The sequence below is a fragment of the Puma concolor genome, chromosome A1 (assembly GCF_028749965.1).
Source record: "Puma concolor isolate L17-30 chromosome A1, mPumCon1.1.hap2, whole genome shotgun sequence".
Classification (NCBI taxonomy): domain Eukaryota; kingdom Metazoa; phylum Chordata; class Mammalia; order Carnivora; family Felidae; genus Puma; species Puma concolor.
This window is the reverse complement of record NC_141667.1, coordinates 110,511,623-110,534,205: the sequence shown is the minus strand read 5'-3', so window position 1 is coordinate 110,534,205 and position 22,583 is coordinate 110,511,623. Positions and strand designations below refer to the sequence as shown.

At 37.3% G+C, this 22,583-nt stretch overlaps 1 protein-coding gene across 3 annotated transcripts in view; it reads left to right on the top strand.

Moving 5' to 3' along the window:
* The window catches only part of IPO11 (importin 11), a 198,786-nt gene extending 177,706 nt beyond the window's left edge, over positions 1-21,080 (top strand). For all 3 annotated transcript variants that reach the window (XM_025924123.2, XM_086700099.1, XM_086700100.1), the window contains one exon: positions 20,723-21,080. In XM_025924123.2, coding sequence (XP_025779908.1) covers positions 20,723-20,887 — 165 coding nt within the window. In that variant the 3' untranslated portion in view covers positions 20,888-21,080. The remainder of the gene's footprint in view (positions 1-20,722) is intronic.
* The last annotated feature ends 1,503 nt before the right edge of the window (positions 21,081-22,583 follow it).

Below are 22,583 nucleotides of genomic sequence, written 5' to 3'. Positions count from 1 at the left end.
GCCAAACAAAGGTAAAAGCAAAATCTGAAAAGATTGAACTGTTACCAAGCAATGTAGTCACATCCTAGAACAAAACTCATGACTGTCATCTAGAAAAATTTCCAGTATCTAACAGGGCAGAATTTATAATGCCTGGCATCCAGTAAAAACCTACTGGCATGCAAAGAAGCTGGAAAGTCCCCCTACTGAGGGGGAAAAGTCAATCACTTATAACTTCCCAAGAATAGATACATATGGTAGAAATGGTAGAAAAGATGATTAAAACAGTTTTTATAACTGTGTTCCCTCAGTTGAGAAGCTAGAGGAAAGATTAATCTGGTAAATACAGATGTTAAAGATATTTTAAAAAGTGAAATGAACCTGTAGCGATTAAAATCTGGAATATCTGGTGGGGTTAATGTAGATGAAGTATTAGGGAACAAAAGATGAGTGAATATGAAGATGCAGAAATAGAAAGTCTCCAAAAAGAAACAGGAAAAAACCCAACAAAGGAAGGGAGGTAAGCTGTGTAGGATGGGTGCAAGCATCCTCATGTACAAGTTACACAGGTCCCCGCATGACAAAAAGAACAAAAGAAATATTTGAAGAAATGATGGCCAGAATTTTTCCAAATTTAATGAAAACTATGAGTTCAGAAGTCCCAGAAACTCCGAGAACCCCAAGCACAGGAAAAAAGACTGTAGACCAAGGCATATCACAATCAACTTGATACTTACATCCAGTGTTGAAGAGAAAATCTTAAAACAGGGAGGAAAAAAGATGCATTATACAGAGAGGATAAGAGATAAGAATGATAACAAATTGTCATCAGAAACTATGCAGACAGGCTGACAGCAGAACAGCATCTTTAAAATACTGAAAGCGGGGCGCCTGGGTAGCTCAGTCAGTTAAGCATCCGACTTCAGCTCAGGTCATGATATCATGGTTCATGGGTTCGAACCCCGCGTCGGGCTTTCTGCTGACAGCTCAGAGACTGGAGCCTGCTTCAGATTCTGTGTCTCCCTCTCTCTCTGCCCCTTCCCCGCTTGTGCTCTGTCTCTCTCTCAAAAATAAGAAACGTGAAAAAAATTAAAATACTGAAAGAAAACTTTTTAAAATTTTCTCTTTACTGAATTAATCTTTTAGAATAAAATTGAAAGTAAAAACTATTTTGTTTGTATTTACTCCGTAGTTAATTTGTAAAGTTAATCAAATTTTATTTTGATGACAGTGGATGATAGCATTCTGTCTTCTAGGTGTTTTTTTGTTTGTTTTGTGTTGTTGTTTTGTTTTTTTGTTTTTTTGTTTTTTTTTTTACTTAACAATGCAGAGTATTTATAGAGCATTTGCGTAATCCATAACAGTATTGTAGATGACCACAGAAAATCTCTGATAGTGTCAGATTTATCTTACACTACTGGGTATATTTCATGCTACTGCTTGAATGAAGCCACAAAAGGGTAGGCATGAGTGCTTTATTTATAACCATCAGAGGAGAAGTACTCACATTTGTTCCCTTCCATTTTGCCCTGTGATTCCTTTTCCCTTCAGAATTGCTGAGATGACTTCAGTTTTTTCTTCAGCCTTTGATACATAGTGGTCTTTAAAGTCTGTAGATCGATAGTAGGAAAAAGCAGTCCTACTCAAGAACTGAATTTTTACGAACATCAAGTAGATCCCAGTTGTGAATTGTGACTGTTTTTATTGATGTCTCATGAAGCTGTTATGAAGAGGTACAGTTTGTGTTTGTGCCCCTGCCTCGTGGAAATTTAGTTTTTAAATTTTAATATTAAATAGCAGTTTACAGAGTTCTGATTACAAATGATTGCTTCCGGTTTTGCAAAGAAAGCATTTGTACTATTAAAGTAATTTTTATCCATATGACTTATTTGCTGTCACTTCTGTGTTGGTTGTCACCCACATATTTTCAGCCAAATCTGATTATAGAAGATCTAACTTATTAAAATTGTGTGCAGATCCTCACCCTTCTGCATTCTCTTGAAAACACTTCTCTTAACTCTTTGTCAAATACTATATTCCTGTCTGCTGCAGTTATGCAACTGTTTGCTCTTGACTTCAACACAATGGCAAGAGTAGCTTCTTGAAAATGGATGGTTTCTCTTTTGTGTTTATTCAACATACATTTGTGTATGCTCACCATGTCCAAAGCATTGATCATTATAATTAGTATTTCCTCTACTATTATGTATACCCATAGAACCTGTCTTCTGGTGTATATTGATTGGTAATAAATACATATTCTTTACAGACATTGAATACCATTAGCTTATTACAAAGCCGGTTTCGTACAATGAGAGGATTTCCTTTTTATGTATGTTTCTCTCTGAGTCTGCATTCTCTAAGTTCAATTACCTGACTATTAATGCTGTTGTTAAAGTATCCTTATCTTCATTTCCAGATGATGCTGAAATGTAAAAAAGGTTGTCCTAAGGCACATAACTTTACCTAAGGATATCTGTATAAAATATTTCAAAATTGTAGATTGAACATAGCTTTCCTGATAAGTGAGATGCTCAAAATCAACGTTAAACTTACCCAAATCTTAGTAATACACTGTTTTAATAGGTAATTCAGCTCTTACAAAGTATATGCTTGAAAATGACATTAAAACAGTTCAAGAGGATGGGCAACAATGAATTGAAATAATCCAACAGAGATGTAATAAAGACACAAATTGATAACCAGGCATCCTCCTGAGAAAGCAGTTCTTTCTGTGATCAAGCTAAAATGTTAATCAAAAAATAGTTTGAGATACAGAGGTTGAGATCTTTCACAGTAGGTTACATAATCACAATCATAAGATTCTGGAAAAGAAAGTGCCATTGAAAATGCCCTTGAAACTAAATAAAGTAATGGCTTCTGAGTTTTTGTTTTTAGATGAGACGTCAGATTAATTGCTTGCTGACCTCAATATTGTTGTTGAGTTTTAGAAAATAGGCAACCTCATTGCTTCTTGAATTGAATTTATTTACCTGAATTATTGCTAAAAACCTTAATCAAAAAGAGTTAAGTAACTTTGCCAGTGTGCATTTGGAAATTTTGGCAGTGTGGTATTAGACTCAACGCTAAGTAAAGTCTTCGTGTTTATCCATGAAGAATATGGCCTCCTTTTGGAGAATACATTTTCAATAACTTAGGTAACATTCCAGTGAACATGAGACTATTTTCTTTCTTTTATTCCTCCTTTTTCCTTTTTCTTTTTATTAATAAATTATCAGTAATGCTAATTGTGTTTTTAGAAGGAGCCTGTCTTTTGAGGGAGGGGAAATTAAAGAGCCTTTACAAAGAATCCTTCTGTGTAGCAAGTTCCTATTTTGAAGTTTTGTGTTTTTTTGTTTTGTTTTGTTTTAATTTTAGAGAGAGTGAGAGTAGTGGAGAGGGGCGGAGGAAGAGAGAATATCTCAAGTAGCCTCCACACTCAGCACAGAGCCCCATGCGGGTCTCGTTCCCACAACTATGGGATCATGACCTGAGCCAAAAATCAAGAGTCAAGCACTTAACAGACTAAGCCACCCAGGCGCCCTGAAGATTTTTTTTTTTATTGTAACAATAACCTATACTCTTTTAAAAACCACAAAATTAATTCTATGATATGAAATACCTTTCCCCAAGACAGCCTTTTACTGACGTATTTCTTTCCAAACATTTGCATATATAAACATCTGTATGTAGTTCATAAGTAAACACTACAGGGGTGCCTGGCTGGCTCAGCCAGTGGATTGCACAACTCTTGATCTTGGGGTTGTGAGTTCAAGCCCCATGTTGGGTGTGGAGATTACTTAAAAATAAAATCTTTTTTTTTTTTAAGATTATGCTGCTTGATTATTTAAAAAAATATTTTTAATATTTATTTTGAGAGAGAGAGAGAGAGGCAGAGCGTGAACAGAGGAGGAGCAGAGAGATAGGAGACATGGAATCAGAAGCAGGCTCCGAGCTGGCAACATAGAGCCCGATGTGAGGCTCAAACTCAAAAACTGTGAGATCATGACCTGAGCCGAGGTCGGACGCTCAACCGACTGAGCCACCCAGGTGCCCCTTGATTATTTTTAAATGTGGTAAATGCATGAGCCTATTTCCATATGCATACATTTAGATTTGCATCATTTCTTTGAATAGCTGTATTTGATCACATTCCATTGAATGCATCTCCGTCATATGCATTTCTTGAGCAGCACTTTTTTTAAATTTTCTTTATCAAGTTTTTAATTTAAATTCCAGTTACCATACAGTGTAATACTAGTTTCAGGTGTAAAATTAAGTGATTCATCGCTTGCATACAGTACCGAGTTCTTGAGCAGCACTTCCAAAGGTAGTTTGCAAACAACTAGGGGCTCAAGAGTATTCTTATTTCATAAGTGATATTATGTATCAGTACTATGAGTGATGACAGTATTTGCCATTCTAAGATAGTATTTTTCTTGTCATCGTGTGGGCATTTGCACTGGTTGTGCAAAAACAACATTCCCTACCCAAAGGCAGGTATAACAGCTGGCCCTTGAGCATCAGTAAAGGCGATGGCAGCAAACTATGCTAGTAGTCAGCCTCTTTTTTACTACCGTGTACTCACATTTTGTTTTTTAAAGCCATTTTCATTGAGGAATGTTCTTGATGAAGTAGTACAAATGACCAGTTTCATTACATCACCACTCTCAAGTATGCATTTTTAAATACTTTCTGTGTCACGAGGGGAATGTTCTCTGTGACATCGGTTGTCATGAGGAAAAGTCCTTTTGCAATAGAGTTGTGAGCTAAATCATCTGTCTTTGTCATGCAATACCGTTTGAACATTGAAGAATGGCTGACAGGGAAACATGGTGATTTAGGCTTGGGTATTTGACATACATTTTCTCAAAAGCCAGGCTCTCACTTTAAGGAAAAACTAAGAATTTAAAAGTATGTGCCCATTGGTGGTATGAGTTATTCAATACCCTGGACAATATGCTAGAAAGCAGTAACTTGTTTTTTAATGTACTTTTTCTAATTATGAGCAAGGCTGAGCATTTTCCAGATGTTTATAGTTCGTTTATATTCCTTTCTTCTTCACCCCAGTTTTTCTATTAGAAATTTTATTTGATTGTTCGATTTTTGCTTTAAAGTAAGAGTTCTGTGATACATTGTATTTTCCAAGAATGGCCATAATAGTATGTCCCATTCCACGTGCTGTTTTGGCAGGGTGACTTGCACACTCTGGGTCTCTATTTCCTTTCCTTGAAGTTGGTCAGTCTTGCTGATGCTTTCTGCCCTCCGAGTCAAATCATAAGATCTATCTTCTGCCTTGTTCCCAAGAAACATTTGTTCTTGGAACCCAGGTACCCAGTGTCCACAAAGAGAATGTGAGTCTTGTTTTACGCAGCTGAGGTCCCAGACAACAGTGAACATTAACTGGTAGACACACGAATGAGTAACGCTATAGATGATTCCCCAGGAGAGTGTCAGTCCCCTCCAGCCTTCAAGTCTTCTCAAGTGAAGCCCATAGATCGTGGAGAAGAGACCATCTGTCCTTACTCTTCTCCACAGAATTCCTCAAAATTTAAAAATTAGTTGTTGTTTATGCCACCTAGTTTGGAGTATAATCAGAAACCTGAAGAAGCTCGTTAGAGATGCAGAAATCAGCCCTTCGTTCTTCATCCGTGTTTCATTCAGTTTGGTTTTTGCTTTTTGTTTTTTAAACCAGGAGCAGAATTAAACTGATGAGCTTGTTGTTGCAGGGGTGAGTGCACACTTGGTGGCACCACGAGTTGGGTCTCAGTGGGTAAATCATGGAGGGGTTTTATCAGATTGAGAGTGCTGGAGTTAGTCTTAGAATGGTCTTGTCAGGGATTGGTCAGAATTTGCAAACCATTCGTTTTACGGGGACAGTCAGTGGTCTTAATTTTAAGTCCTTAAGTCCCAACTGACCGTCAGGTCAGTTCCTCACTTGTCTTCGCTTGGAATGCGTGGACCTAAATGAGCGGTCTTAAAAGACTGAGCAAGATAAACATTGCTTATCTTGCGTATCATGGTTTAGGGTAGTTTTTCTGTTTTCTGAGTCCTGGTAAAGTTCTGCACATTGTGGTCTCTCCTGCATTTCACAGATATCCCCTTAGAGCTATCAGGGGGCTTCTCACTCCCACGCGTACCCCCACAGCTACTTCATCAGACTCATTTTTGGAAAGATGAGCTGTTAGCTTTTGGGCGTAAACAGTGTAGATTCGCACTGCCCTTTGAGAGGGCTTCATTGTGTGAGTTTTCAGTGGTGGTAGTTGTCATCTTCTTTAATCGTCAGCAGTTTGTTTACTTTTGACTTTGTTTTCTCACTTTGCTTTTGTTTTATCTGGTTTTATGGAAACGCTACCCCACGCTCAAGAACATCGTTTCTCATGTTTTTATTTCGTGTTATTGATTTCATTTAAATCTTTAATCCAAGTGGAAATGTTTTTGATAAAGGAGTGGAGGACAGTGTCCATTGTTCTTCGATACAGCTCTCCTGTGCCACAAAACTAATCAAAAGCGTATCTTTTTTCTGCTGTTTTGAAATACCACCTTTGTCAGATAGTACAATGCCAGATTTGCCTAGATTTATTTCAGAAATCCAAATTTGTAGTCCCTTGACCTTACTATTTTAATTACTCCAGTTTAACAGTGTATTTTTTACACATTAATGATGTTTCTGAGGTTATTTTACTTGAAAATTTATCATTATATAATTTTTAAAATAAACTGAACAGTTTTATTAAAGAATTGTTTAAAAATCTCAGTTGAAAATGGGAGTTAATGCTAATTAGAAAACACCAAAAACCATATTGTTTGAAAGTCAGAGACTTAAGACTTTGGCTATTTTAATGCTAAGAATTGCAGGTTTATTTTCCTTCTAGGATATTTTGTAGATCAATCTCATAATACTCCATCTTGTTCTTTCAAGCATGCATTGAAAACAATTGCTTCTTTGTGGTCTCAGCCTAACTGAAATAAAAGACATACCTTGTATCAAAAGCTGGGGTGTACTACCGTGATTCAGGGTCAAATGAAGAAAATCAAAGAACGTGTCTATTTCCATTAATTTAAAACTATCTAAAAATAGTTTAATTCTCCTGTATACAGTGATATGTTCAAAAATGAAACATTACTTCTGCTGAATGGGGATTTATTAAACTAAGGAATTTACTTATTAAATGGTTTGGATGTCACTATATCCTAGCCAATTTTTTTTTTCAGTTTTATTTATTTTGAGAAAGAGAGAAAGAAAGAGCACAACCTGATGGGAGGGGAGGGTGAAAGCGAGGGAGAGCGAGAGAATCCCAAACAGACTTCTCCACACTGTCAGCGCAGAACCCAACACTGGGCTCGATCTCAAGAACTGTGGGATCGTGACCTGAGCTGAGCAACCCAGGTGCCCCTCTCCTAGCCACTGTCATTCATCTTTACATGAACCCAAGCAAGGTGAAATGATCTGTGACAGACCTTAATACTGCTTTTGCACAAATCATTTGATACTTATTTTGTATCTCACGTGTGATAGTCTGTGAATATCATATGAATAAGTCATCCAATTTTTCTTGGATTGTCCCCTTGAAATAAAGCACTTTAAAGTAAAACAAATAGAAAGGGAGAAGGCTTTTGTTACAGAAACTATTTAAGTGTTGAGACTTTCTTTCAACTTAAAGCTGAATTAATTTCTTCCCCACCACTTTTTTTCTGACCTGGAAGAAACTGTGCTGAAGAGACTAATGAGTTTCTTTATTAACCCATTACAGTGAAAATTACTTTATGTCCTTGTGCGAATTACGCAGTTACATTTGCTTCTAATGCAAACAGTGGGTCCTTGTAGAATAGTGATTCTCAAGTGATTGTTATTTTATTCCCCCACCCCCCAGGAGACTTACAGCATTGTCTAAAGATATATTTTATTGTCACAAGGCTGAGAAGTACTACTGTAATTTAGTGGGTGGGAGCCAAGAATGCTGCTAAGCATCCTACAGTACTCAGAACTGAGTAATAATTCATTTTATTCCACTGAACATTGGGTAGTTGGGAGGAGTGTCTCTTCAGAAACATTGATGTAGTTGCCTACTGTGTACCAAATAGCGGCCAAGTTGTATAGGGCCTGGATATGCCAGAGAAGTGTGGTGGGAACTATAATCCCTTTCATCCCCCAAAGAATTCCACGTCCTAATCCCTAGGTCCTATGAATAGGTTACATCCCCCTATGGATATGTTTGGTTACTTTGCAAAGTAGAATTAAGGTTGCTCATCAGGTGATTGTAAAGGAGATTATCTAGGTGGTGCTGTTGCTTTGAAAACAGAAAGACAGCCTCTAGAAGCTGGAAAAAGCAAAATAACAGATTCTCCCCTAGAGCCTTCGGGAAGGAAAGCTGCCCTGCTGACGCACCTTGATTTTAGCTCTGTGAGATTGTTCTGGACTCCTCATGTATAGAACTATAAAATAATAAATGTGTGGTAGTTAGGGCAACCATAGAAAGCTAGGAATTTGGATTTTGTTTGGTAGGAATAGGGAGCCATCAGAAAGTTGTCACCAAAGCAAAACCACAGTAAGACATCACCTGTCAGGGTGGCTAGAATAGACAAGAAATGACAAGTGCTGGTGAGCATGCGTAGCCACGCTGATATGGTGGGAAAGAGGCAAGCTTTCAGTGTTGCTGGGCTTGCTGCTACTTAAGAGAATTTTATAGCATTTTCCATTTCCAGGATCTTAGCCCCTTCCCCATTCACTTCACTACAAATTAACTGCTTCTACTCAGTGATTACTGATGCCATTTGATATGTCCACATGTCCAGCTAGCTTTCCTTAAACCTCAGTAAGTGAGAGAAATATCTTCTGTTTCTTGTCTGTCCTCTTTTCCTCTCCACACATTCTCCCTTTATCTCCTCCTGTCTCTCTCTCTGTCTGTCTGTCTGTCTGTCTCTCTCTCTCTCTCTCTCTCACACACACACACACACACACACATATACTAACTATCCCATTCCAAAAAGCAGTTGATGCAGCAGCCCTTTTACCATTTAATGTAAAAAAATAGTGTTACACCACTAATTTTCATCTTACCTTAACCTTCCCCTTTCATTGCGTTTAGCATTACCAGGACCATGATTTATTTTATCTTTGAATCCTTGCACTTAGAATGGTACAAAATGGGTTCTCACGAACTTTTTGTCAAATTAGATGTTAGTGGTAGCAAATTTCTTAAATCCTTAGGTCAGCAGTTAACATGAGCTATCTACTGGAGATTTGGGTGACCTTCGTTCAGGAAAGATCTGGCATTTGGTTACCTCAATGTTAACTCACTGCTTTGTAATTGGTTCTAAAGCTCTCCGTGTACTTATTTCACTATGGATGTATTCCTTGAACAAAAACCAAAGGTAACCCTCAGAGATTGGTACATGTTCATTTATAGTTCTAAATCTCACAGGTGTTGGAGATGTTCTGATTGTCGTAATTTCATTTTTTGTGATCTAAACGTTAATAGGTTTAGTTCTCTGAGATTTAAGTAAACTATACTGGTGAAAGTGGGGCAGATATTTTGAAATGCTTGAATTGTGGTGTTTTCTAATTATTTGTCAGTGTGTTACATCTTTGTTCGTGCAACGGTGGTGTTTTGTTGAGTTTTCCATTTGGCTTTTATGTATCACTCAGTAGTACAGGCACTGGCTGTGAGTTCCTTGTTTTGCACCAGGCCTCCTTCCACAAATAAATACACAACATAGTTTATTTAAATCATGCATGAAGTCATTTCAAGTACTCTAGTCAATTTAGGCTAAATAGCCATAGAGAACAGTATTTCCCTTTCCAGAGCTAGTGGGTTAATGCAGGTCTTAAAATACTGCAATTTCGTCAATGATTTTGCTATATCAGCAGATGGTCATGATGGAAAGTTTTGTTCCCTCATTCATTCCCATCATATTCTGTCATTTTTATAAATTATTGATGGTTTACAATTTGATGAAGTGATCATCCCAGTTTTTGAAATAGATTGAGAGCACTGACTCGTTATTAAACTTTATTGCCTTTACAGTTTCCCTCTTAGCATTTCTTATTTATAGCACTTAACTTTTTAACCTTTCATTTGATAGCTTGATCTTGTGAAGCATTTTATCAAAAGACTTGAGATTCTCCTAAGATGTGTTCAGTGATCTCACTTCTTGGAACCAAATAGGCAGTTGGAACAATAAGACATAAGGAAGCAGGTGTGTCCTGTGTTAGGTTGGCTTACACTTGTGATGTTCGCATCTCTCAATACCTTTAATGACAGTGTAGGCAAAAATAAGTGATACTCAGAAAAGTTAATCCAAGGTGACATTTAAATTGTTAACTAGAAATCTCATCTGGTTTTTCCTATTTCTCTTTGTCCTCTTTCCATTTTCTGTATCACCTGGAAACTACATATAATTGGCTCAATGTATTATGGAATATGTTTGGTTTTATAGTCTGTTGTCTCACAGAACGGGCAAACATGAGTATTGATGACATTTCTGGAAAGGAAGTAGAATCAAAGGCAGTGCTGAGCACTAACACATTTAGATATGTCTAGGAGGCTGCTGTTTCCTAATTTAGGAATACTGATCACACACCCCTAAACATTCTGTTACACTTTGTTATACAATCATTTTTACTTTGATGATAACATGAACGGAAGGAGGACATGTTTCTATTTATTTATTATTTATTTCTATTGTTTCTATAGAATTTATTATTAATTTAGTTATATATTAGAATTGATCTTTTTTAATGTTAGAGATAAGTCCATGAAGATAGTCCTTAATTTATTGCTATGATTGGTTTACAGGAGAAATGCTTTTATAAAACAGGTAAAGGTTCATTTCAAAAGGCAGCATATTTTTATAGGATTCTAAAAACACACCTATGGTTATAACTTTTTTATTGGTGCAAAACTTATTCTCCTACACATTACCATTTTGTGGTATCTTATCATCCCTCTGGCCTTCTGAGTAAACTGGTGGTAAGGATAGCCAGTGGTGGTCTTGTGATCTCTAGGTTTAGTTGAACCTAAGATGGTCTCCTACTGGGTATATAATGACAGAACTGAACAATACTACCAGTAAGCTTAATTTAGTTCCTGTAAATAAAAATTCTATCCTATAAATAGAATATGCCTTTTTAAAATGTTCATGAAATATGAATAAAGAGGAGGTATGTGGGAGGGGTGAACATAAATATAAAATATTAGGTAAAAAGTCACGTATAACTTCAGGGATTATACATGCACTTTCTGGCTAGTCAGTGGAAGATCTTGTCAGAATTGACAAGTTTTTCATAAAATATAATTGCCAAAAAAATTAGCAATTAAAAATCATGGAAGAAAAGTTTTAAATGGATTCCCCATTTTTCTAAAAACAAGCAAAAAATTTTCCATTAACAGTGTTTCTTATTTGCTCGTTTTCTAAATGGTTTTACTGGAATGTACTATTAATGAAAAAAAATGTGTAGTTTAATGCATTTAATATTGCTAATGACATCCTTTCATCAGCAGCTTGTCTTCTCTCTCTCTCTCCTCTCCCCTTTTTCCTTTTTCTTTCTCCCCATTTTTCCTTCAGTTCATTTTTTCTTATTTTTGGGCTATCACATTTTAAGGGAAAGATAGAACTTAGAAAACTGTGGGAACTGTCAGGAAATAATAAACAGAAAAAAAGAGTAAGTTTTTGTATTTATGAAGATAGATGCAGAGAAGTAAGTTACCATTAGCAAATTTAACCCAGCATTAAATTCACCATTTATTCCTGTAAAAACTCTGAATTAGGAATAGAGTAATAGGACTCTTTAAAAACAATTTTTTAATGTTTATTTATTTTGAGAAAGAGCAAAAGAGAGCAAGTGGAAGGGCAGAGAGAGGGAGAGAGAGAATCCCAAGCAGGCCCAAACTCCCAAAATGTGAGATCATGACCTGAGCCAAACCAAGAGTCGGATGCTTAATGGACTGAGCCACCCAGGGATCCCTAAAAAAAATATGACTTTAACGTGATGTTTTAAATGACTGTTTGAAGCTAAGCACAAACATACCACTGTTGAGAATGATCTAAATGAGAGTGCCACCTTCTAGAACAGACCCCTGGAATCTCAATATATAATAGTTTTGTTTTGTTTTGTTTTTCTACTCAGGGGAAGTACAAAAAGAAGATTATGAGTGGGTGTGTAATTCACAGTCATTCAGGGATGACCCAGATATATTGATGATTCTTCTGTCTAGTTGGAGAGAAAAAGAATGGGTTATGACACATCTTTTTTGTTCACATTCTGTTGACTGGGAGTTGTGGTCTATCTGGGTACCTAGGAAGCAGGATAAAAATTTTTGGTGATAGTCTGTCACATAGAATTTTTAGCCAATGTAGTGAGAAGAACAAGCAAGGGTGTATTTGAGTGAGTGTAGGTATTAAGTATTGGCAAAGAAAAGGCAAGTCATTAGTCATTTAAATGAATGTTTATGCCAGAAAAGTCCAGGAAAATCAACAAACCAGCTATGAAGAGAGTTTAACAAGGTAACCAATTAAATGATAAACATGTAAATGTATGTTGCTGTTACTAGCAAACCAGTTAGGAAAAGCAGGCAAAGTCCAAATCCTTATAGTGTGGATTTTACATGCCGTGGGATTTGGGGAATCCTTTGGAATTCTAGAGTCAAAAGTAAGGCTCAAAAGAGCATTAAACTTTTGATGGTGAAGGAGTCAGACAGTTTAAAAAAAAAAAAAAAGGATCCTGACATTTTCTGTTTTGCATACGCTAAAACAAAAGGAACCCAAAAATGTCTCACTGAAACCAAAGGAGAAAGAAAGCCCTGAAGAGCATGTAGAAGTAGGTGGTGGTCTATGGGAATCAAGTCTGTAGGGCTTGGAAGTACCAGTCGAAGAGTTTTTAAGTGTCATGTATTTTACTGAGTCTTACTTACATTTATTTTAATGAATATGAAGATATCTATAGACATTTTTGTTGGGTTTACTTGAAATCTTAGTCCTTAAAACCGTTTTTTCCAAATTTTTCTTTAGCACTCTTCCTCACTCAAATATGTATCAGATTCTTATGAGCTTTTAAAAATTCGAGTGCCTGAAACCAGTTACATCAGAATCTCTAGAAGTGGGACTTAGACATCAGCGTTTTTTAATATTCTACAAATGGTTCCCAGTATGCTGCTAAGGGTGAAGAACACTCTGTAAACATATTTAGTTATATTGCTGTGGGTTTCCTTTTCTCTTTAGAATTTCTTATTTTGAGTTTTAAATGAAACAATCTTATGTAAAGGGGCACCTGGCTGGCTTAGTCATTTAAGGATCCAACTCTTGATTTTTGGCTGAGGTCATGATCTCAGGCTTCATGGGGTCGAGCCCCGCATTGGGGGATGAAAGTGCAGAGCCTACTTCAGATTCTCTCTCTCCCTCTCTCTCTCTTTGCCCCTCCCCCGCTTGCACACATACTTTCTCTCAACATAAACTAACAAAAAAAATGTACATAAAAGGTTTAGTCTGTGCCTAGTACATGCCCTGTTTGCGGTTGGAGTTTAGTAAATGTAGATAGAATATTTTGATTGCTGTTTAATCACTCTGATGAGGGACATTCCCTACGGAAACAAATATGAAGAAATAAGATGTTCTGTTGCTCATATCTGGGCTTGGCATATTTACTTTGGCTCATTGATTAAATTGTGTGTTTTGCTCACGCTTACTTTGTAGATTTAAAGCACCTTGGAAGGCATAACCAAAATAAGACTGAAACTAGAGTAAAAATACCCAATTAGTAATGGTCTGGGACTGATGGAGAGAAAAAATAATTATATCAGAAAACCTCGGTAATAAGCTAATTGCTAAATTGCAATTGCATTTTGTCCCTGAGACATGTATGTATGCATTGTTACTTTTATCTCATGACGTCTGGGTTTCAGTCATTCTAGACATAGCAATGTAAAATAGCTCCTTTATTTACAGGTTCGTCAAATAGAAATTGTAGTCTAAATTCCTCGATGGACAGCTACAGCAGGGATGATAAAATCTCACTCGCTGCCTTGGAATTTGGATTGTACACTGGGTTTAATTAGTGACTGAATTTGCATTGTTGAGCCTTATTGATGAGATGGGCTCTGGTTGGCATCTACAGCACTCAAACTCCTTGGTAAGCCACTGGTTAGGAGAGTTTATATCCAACGGATTCTAAAAATTTAGATGTAGATGTATTTCAGAAATTGACAATTCCCTATATGAAACAGAGGTCAAAGAAGGGAATTTCAAACCAAAGATATTTCAGTCGAACTAAGAACATTTGAAGACCACAGGGTTAAATACATTGTCATAGGCAAATTTTCCTTTAAGATTTTTGGTCTGTTGCGTTGCTAGGGTGGTTATACATAATCTACCAGGTTTCATGGAAAGTATATCACTATTCTTACAAAAATATTCTGTAATTTTCTAGGGTAGGGAACTTTTTCTCTCCAGCAAAATTCCAACCGAAATAACTTTACAGTAAATAATTTCCAAAAAATTATCGTGGGTCTATGGAGGCTTATAAACTGAACAATAATATGAAAGGCCACATGACCTAAGAAAAAGAAAGGATTCAGCTGTCAAATTCCTGCTGGGTGAAATTGCTGATTAATGCAGTGAAGTGTTTTTTCGTTTTAAGGAATCAAAATCTCAAAGAATAAGAAATGGACATTCTGGTAAGTGGCACCACAGGAGCTAAAATCTTGTACCAGCTCTAAAGACTAACCACCTTATGGTTTGAAGCAAACGTCAGAAAGCTATAATTACCAACAGAGGAATCTGATACACAGTTCATCCAGAACCATTCTTTCTTAAAGTTATAATTTCAAAGTCAAGGAATACCAAACTACTTGCTTATTAAAATCCAATGTATGGACTTTTGAAGTGAGTCAGAATATTAGCACTTAATTTATTTGGCATTGTCTTGGAGTCAGGAATTCTGGGTAATTATCTTCTAATATCACACATCTATTATAAGGGTTCTAATTTTATCTTAACCATTTTAATGGAAATATTTAAATATTATGTACTTCCTTGGAGGGTGAGAGAGCGGTTAGGCATATGGATGTAATGGAAAGAGAACAAAACCAGGAATTTGGAAGTCTGTATGCCAGTTCTCCTGTTGTCATTAACTTCAGAAAAATCAACCTTGAATGTCACTCACAGCCTAGGGACATCATTTTTTCCTCATTTCAGAAATGAACTTGCCAGCCTTGCTATTTAGATGCTCTATAATTCAACACGTGGGTAAGTTAATTGAGGCATCCAGAGCAGGTTGTCCTCGTACCAGATGGCCACAGAGGGATGTACTTTTTTAGCTTCTCAGTACCTCTTTTTAAATTTTATTTGTATTTTTTAATTTTTTTTAATGTTTTTTTTTTTTTATTTTTGAGAGAGAGAGAGACAGAGTGTGAGCAGGGGAGGGTCAGAGAGAGAGGGAGACACAGAATCCGAAGCAGGCTCCAGGCTCTGAGCTGTCAGCACAGAGCCCGATGTGGGGTTCAAACCCACGAACCATGAGATCATGACCTGAGCTGAAGTCAAACACTTAACTGACTGAGCCACCCAGGTGCCCCTTTTAGTACCTCTTTTTAAATATATTAAAAAATTTGTTTATTGTAGTCTCTTTTGTCAGTTTTCCTTTTGTTGCCTGTGCGTTTAGTGTCATATTTTTGAAATCGTTGTTATGCCCAGTGGCATGAAGCTTTTCCCGAAATTGTGGCTTTTTTTCCTAGGAGTCCGAGGTCTTATGTTTAAGTCTCACTCATTTTGAGTTGATTTTTTGTGTGGTGAAAAAGAAGGATTTCATTCTTTTTCATTTGGATATCCACTTTTCTCAACACCATTTGTTGAAGAGACTGTCCTTTCATCACTGTTTACTTTTGGGTGCCCTTGTTGAAGATCAGTTGACTATATATGTGTGGAATTATTTCTGAACTTCCTGTTCTGTCTATTGCTCTGTATACCCAACATGGTACCTGAAATCCTAGACAGAGCAATTAGGCAATGAAAAGAAATAAAAAGAATCCAGATGTTAAGGTAGAAGTAAAACTGTCCCTTTTTGCGGATGATGTGATCTTATGTATAGAAAACACTAAAGACCTATTTAAAAAAAATTGCTGGAGCTAATAAATTAAGTAAGGTTGCAGGATACAAAGTCAGTATGCAAACTTCAGTTGTATTTTCTGTACTAAATGAACTATCTGAAAAGGAACTTAAGAAAACACATCCCACTTAGAACTGCATCAGAAAGAATACAATAGCTGAGCATAAATTTAACATAAATACAATAATTGAGCATACATAATACACTTCAAGGAGGTGAGAGACTTGTACCTTGAAAACTACAAAACGTTGATGAAAGACATTAAAGACACAAGTAGATACTCATATTCATGGTTTGGAACACTAGATATTAAGATTTCCATACTACGCAAGGCAATTTTCAGAGGCTGTGCACTCTGTCAAAAATTCCAATGGCATGCCTTACAGGAATAGAAGACACAATTCTAAAATTCATAGGAACCATGAAAGACCTTGAGTGGCCAAAACAGTCTTGAAAAAGAATAAAGCTGGAGGCATCACACTTTCTGATTTCAAAATCTATCACAAAGTAAATAAAACAGTATGGTACTGGCATAAAGACAGACACCCTTTTTATTTTGGAAGAGTTTTAGGTTTTCAGAAAAGTAGCAGAGGTAGTACAGACCTTTCCTTCTCATGTGCCCCTCACTCCTTTTCCATAATGTCAGCATCTTACATCCGAGTGCATTTGTCAAAGTTAGGAAACCAACAGTGGTATATTATTGCTAACTAAACTTCAGGTTTTATTGAGATATCGCTGGTTTTCCACTAATGCTCTTAGTTGCAAGATGTGGTCCAGAGTACCAAAAATTGCGTCTCATCTGGGTCCGTTTTTAATAGTTTTGTATCTCTTCCCATTACTCCCGGTATTTCTGTATTGTCAGCTGGGCCTCAGTACTGTTGGCTTTGTTTTTTCTGTAGAGGGTTTTTACCTTCTTATATTTGTACATCTGAGCAAAGATAACCACACTTGTTAGATGTGTTCCAAAGAAGAATAAACAATTTCTGAATTTGTAAGATTCTTCTGTGATTAATTTGTTTGAATTTGGGAATGTGGATTACCAAACTGTTTGGGTCTTTCACCTCCGGGAAATTAATTCCATGCCTCCAAATATATTCTTGGTGTCTGAGGTTGCCAGATACTAAGCTCACTCCGGTTTGTGATGTGTTGCTGTCCGTGACCCCTCAGTGATAACATCTTGCAAAACTGTAACATCACAACCAAAGTAGTCAGGATATGGAACATATCCGTCGCTGCAAAGACTCCTCATTTTGCCCTTTTATAATTAAACCCACTTCCCGTCTGCCTCTGATACCTCCTTTAGTTATGAATGACTTTTTTTTTTATTGAAACCTGGATATTTTTGGTTTTATTAGACTGAATCTTACTGCAAATTCTGTTTTAGCCACCTTCTTTTGACATTGCTGTGGCAGAAGTGGCTGTGCCACTTTGTTACTGTCAGGTGGGTGCAGAAAGCCAAGTTCTCCACTCGGCCCCTCTCCCCATGAGAGGAACTGAGAGTTCAAGCTCCCCAAGTGTCGCCACACACATGCTATTGGGGGATGGGTGGTTCGAATCCTTTTAACAGCCTGGTGTGAGTAGAGGTGGGGCCATAGTTTAGTCTTGGTGTTGGGCTGAGTGAAATAAACTAGTTATCATCTAAAGTTTTCTGTCTTGCTTTGTGGTCCCTTGGGTAGAGAGCAGGCTTTTTGTTGGAGCCTTTTTTTGGTCTACGTTTGTTACCATGTCCAGGTTGCTGGCTTCTTCAGGCCCAAATTTGGGATATATGATGCAAGAAGAAAGCCTGGGACTCAGTACTGTGTCATTCCTTCAGTTCTGGGTGTCTCTACACACACAGACACACACACACGTAATGTCCAGGAGTTTTAGTTGTACTTAGCTGAAAGAATTAGAAGAATATTTTACTCTATTATTTTGGAATTAGAAGTCTACTTCACATCTACTTTTGCAGTGTGGTTTTCCAACAGCAGAGTTATCTTCCTAATTATAATTTGCTTATTACATTATAAAACTAATTATTTTCTCAGGAGCATACCACCTGATGAACATGTAAGCTTTCTGTATTTTTTCATGTTAAATCATATAATTGAGTTTATTATGTAATGTGGGCATTATTTATATAGTATATATGTATATACTGTATAAAAGCAACAGTTGTGAAAATGATATTAGTGACTTTAGTGTTTTTTAATTCTATCAATGGCACTGTAACATTCAAAGAAATGATATCTGGAGTTTTAGTGGGTATGCAGCGTGATTTTTCTCAAGAGAGTCATTTTATTAATGTATTTCAAAAAACTTATTCAAAAGAAAGTATTGGGGCACCTGGGTGACTCAGTCAGTTAAGCGTCTGACTTCGGCTCAGGTCATGATCTCACGGTTCTTGAGTTCGAACCCCTCATCTGGCTGTGTGCTGACAGCTTGGAGCCTGGAGCCTGCTTCAGATTTTGTGTCCCCCTCTCTGCCCCTTGCCTGCTCATACTCTCTTCTGTCTCTCTCAAAAATAAATAAGCATTAAACAAATTAAAACAAAAAAAGAAAGTATTAATAGCTGTGATTTATGACTATCTACCACAAGCCAAAATCCACATTTATTTGCTAACATGATATTTTTAACTGAAGAAAATAGTTGTTGTGGTGGTGGTTTTAAGATTCTTTCAAGATGTGCATTTGGAGATCTTGTGTGTTTTGTTTTCCCTTCCTTCTCCCTTCAACAACCTTTCTTTCAAAAGAGACTAATGGTTTTTTTTTATCTTTGCATGACTGGTCAATATACTTTAAAAAATACTATACTGATGCCTTGGTGGGATTTAGTATGGCAGTAGTTTTCCTTTTTATTAGTCAGTTGAAAGTTAAAGGGTGGAGATTTGATATGTTAACTGTTTGCAGTTTTCTATAGCAGATTGAAACAGCATTTAAACAACCCTTCTAAGCTCATTTCAGTAGTTGGGGTAACTTACTTGAACATCAATTTCCAGCTCAGCTCTGTTTCCCTCATATTGTAGCAGATGGTTTTAGTTACAGATAGTTCATGATATTTCAACAAAGTGCACAGCCTCTTGAGCAAAAAATCTATTTCATAGTAATGAAAATAATATCGAACATTACTGCATTTTGCTTAAGAGAACATTTACTTTTAAATGTTCGTCTTCAATTTCTGTGCTTTTTGTACAGTGATATCTTCAGGCTTGTGAAGGCAGGGGTTTGTGTTGAGAGTTCTTTTCTCCTGTTCACCTGCAATGAATACTGAATGTATCCTTGCCTTGGATTTATCATGTAGCTCTGGAATGGTCACCTAAGGGGTCTCATTTCAAATTCATGCCATGTATGTCTCTGCCTCTCAGTTAGATTTTCCATTTGTGGTCATTATTTTAAAATTTCTTTAAATTGCTCAAACAGCACATGTGTTTCAACCGTTTTATCTACCTAAAATTGAATATCCGTAAGGAAGGACAAGAGTTTCTGTGCAGCCATAGTGGGCACACACATTCATGTATTTTACTCACGCCTTGCAGATGTTCACCTTTATTGATCATGAGAGAAATGTACAGCTTAAAGTAGAGTGTATTATTTTTCACTTCGTAAATTATAAAGCATTTAAATAATGGTAATTAATACCAGTGGTAAAGTCAATGTCACAAGCTGTAAACTCTCATACCTTTTACATTTGTACTAACTGTCGGAAAAACAACTTGATAATGTGTATCAGGCGTCATAAAATCATCTGTGTCCTTTAGTAATTCTTCTAAAATAGAAAAAGGCATAAGGAAGTAATCTGATATGTAGAGGAACAGTGCTTGTGATAGGTTATTCAGGAAAATTAGTTAAAATTGTATTTTAACTATACCATGATCATTTCAACACACCTATAACCAAAAAGATGATAACACATATAGATTTAGAATTCTTAAAATGTGTTAGAGTAGAATTTTCATGTGATATACAAATGCAAAGAGCAGCACTAATTGTATATATTGTGATATTGTGTATTTGTGGATCACTTGCACAGAAAAGCAAAGGAGGCCACAGTGTTTTCTGTTGTGATTGTTATTGTTAGGAAGTAGAATGATGGGTTATTTTTAATTGTATTTCTTTTGTTTTCCAAATATCCCAGTGGGAGAGGAGGGGTATGTGCTTGTTTTGGTTTTATAAATGTTTTTCTTTATTATTTCTGTCTCTGTCTCTCTCTCTCTGTTACCAGAAGCACGTAGTAAGTAGCAGAGCAGTCCAGGATAGGGCGCTTTCCTCTGTCAGCCCCGAGGGCCTCCCTGAGCTGCCTCAGTAGCACCTTATCTTCCTCAGAGGAGCCCTGGACAGTTGTGTTGAAATGCTCTTCGGCATGTTCTGTCTAGAATACTTTGTACCAGGTTTCAATTCTTTACATGGATGAAGCCTGAGCTGTTGAAGAGTTGGGCTAATCGGGCAACTTAGTCTCAGAGGCCCTAGGGAACCGAGGATAGACAAACAGTGAAATTTCCTTCGGCAGACTTTTGCACAGTGTTACTATTTGAGGATCTCTTGTGAGAAGGGAGGCAGAAGCAGTCGTGCGGCTGCGGAAGAGATTACAGAGATTTGTAGTCCCGTGTAAGGGAGAGTTGTGTTTGCCTCGTTGACGCAGTGTGGCCCCTCTCTGTCCCATAGCTGGCTCTGAAGGACCCGGTGCACACAGTGTCGCTGCAGCAGTTTATCTACGAGAAGCTGAAGGCGCAGCAGGAGCTCCTGGGAGAGCAAGGCTTCCAGTCCCTCATGGAGACCGTGGACACGGAGATCGTCACCCAGCTGCAGGAGTTTTTGCAGGGCTTCTGAGAGCAAGTGGCGTGTGGCTGCCTCCCCTTTCTGAAACAAGCCAAGGACCCCAGCCTGCCATTGGTGTGTGCCAGCCTGCTGAGAGGATGAAGAACTCCCTCGTGTATGCCTATAAAGAAGTGAAGACCATACATTTTTACTACCAAAATGAGTGAATAAATGTAAATCCCGCACAACTAAAATCACAAACCTATTCCTCAAAAGAATTTAATTTTATATTTAAGAGGGGCCCCGTGTTTACTAGATATAGATTTGATGACACTAGCTGCTTAGTTTTCTGTTAAGAGAAGACACCGTTTGATTACCTTTTAATCATGTGCGCTTAACGCTTGAGAAGATGAAGGTTAATGTCTGCTCTGTTTTTCTGCAACCAGAAGTATTAATTTGGCTGCTGTATCCCTTTTTTAAGCTAATGAAACTGCAAGTTTGAAAAATGGCAAAGCTGTTCAGATGATGCAATTAAAGAAGGGTGTGCACCGGGCAAAAATATATAAATAGTGCAAATATATATTACTAAGGTTATCTTGCAAGGGAGTTGCTTTCATCTGATGTAGAAAATGTGTTTTATCAAATGCTTTTATTTTCATTTTAGTAATTGGATACAAAAATTAGTGAAGGGATTTTTTTCCTCGTTTTATTTTCAGAAATTACCTTTAGTGTTTAAATGCATCTCGTAAGGCCCGCGGAAGGGAACCTGTGGTACTGCGGCCCCAGGGGAGACCTCTTCCCCCTCTGTTCCTCCCGGAGGCCGGGAGCGCCACCCCACACGCCGTTCTGTGCTGTGCCCCCGCCCCTACCTACCTGCCCTACCTGCCCTACCTGCCCTACCAGGTACCAGGTCCCAAGGTCCTTACGCACCGCAGGGCTCCCGTCAAGGCCCCGCAGTGTGTCCGGTGTGTCAGGATCCCCCGGGGCACCACACTGTTAGGACAAGTCTTCCTTCCTTATTCCTCCAACACGCAGTACCAAAAAAGGGGAAAAAGGAGAAAATAAAGCCTTACCGTTTCACTTGCCATTTATTGTTAAGAAACCTTTAAAGCATTTTTTAGGAAATACTCAAAGCAAGGTTGGGAAATGTCTGATCTTTCTATAGAAAGTTGGGTACAGTATATGTAACTGCAGGAAGCCCACTGCCCCTTTGTAAGCTGTGGAACCCAAAATGTACGGAACTACTTGGTGTTTTGAGCAAGAGAAAGAAAACATGGTCCAAATTAAATTTTCCAAAGATACCTACCTTTGATTTGTCTGACTATTTTTCCTGCTCCATGAAAAATGAGTTGGTAAAAATTGCCCCGTGGATTTGAAAGGGATGTTTTCTTCCAGACCCTGGTGTTGGTCCTGTCCTAGTAGGTGGTGGTGCTGTGTGTAGTAAATCCTAGCTACTGTTTCACTTTCTCTTTTCATATAAAGACCAAAAGCTTCTTTAATGTGATCATTCTTAACCATTATTACTCAGTTCTCAGGACTGATCTAAGAAGAATTTCTTTTTGTTGACGTAATTATTTTCATTTAAGGCATTATTCCCAACGTTACCAGAAATTCTAAACGTGCCCCAGCTTTTCACTTATAGTAAAATAACTTCTCTTTCCAATTCCTGACAGACTTCATTATAGCGTTATAGCAAATTTTACTAAAATAGCTACCTTGCAGAAACAGTAAAAAACTTAACCTCAGGGAAAGAGTTTGGTTCATTTTT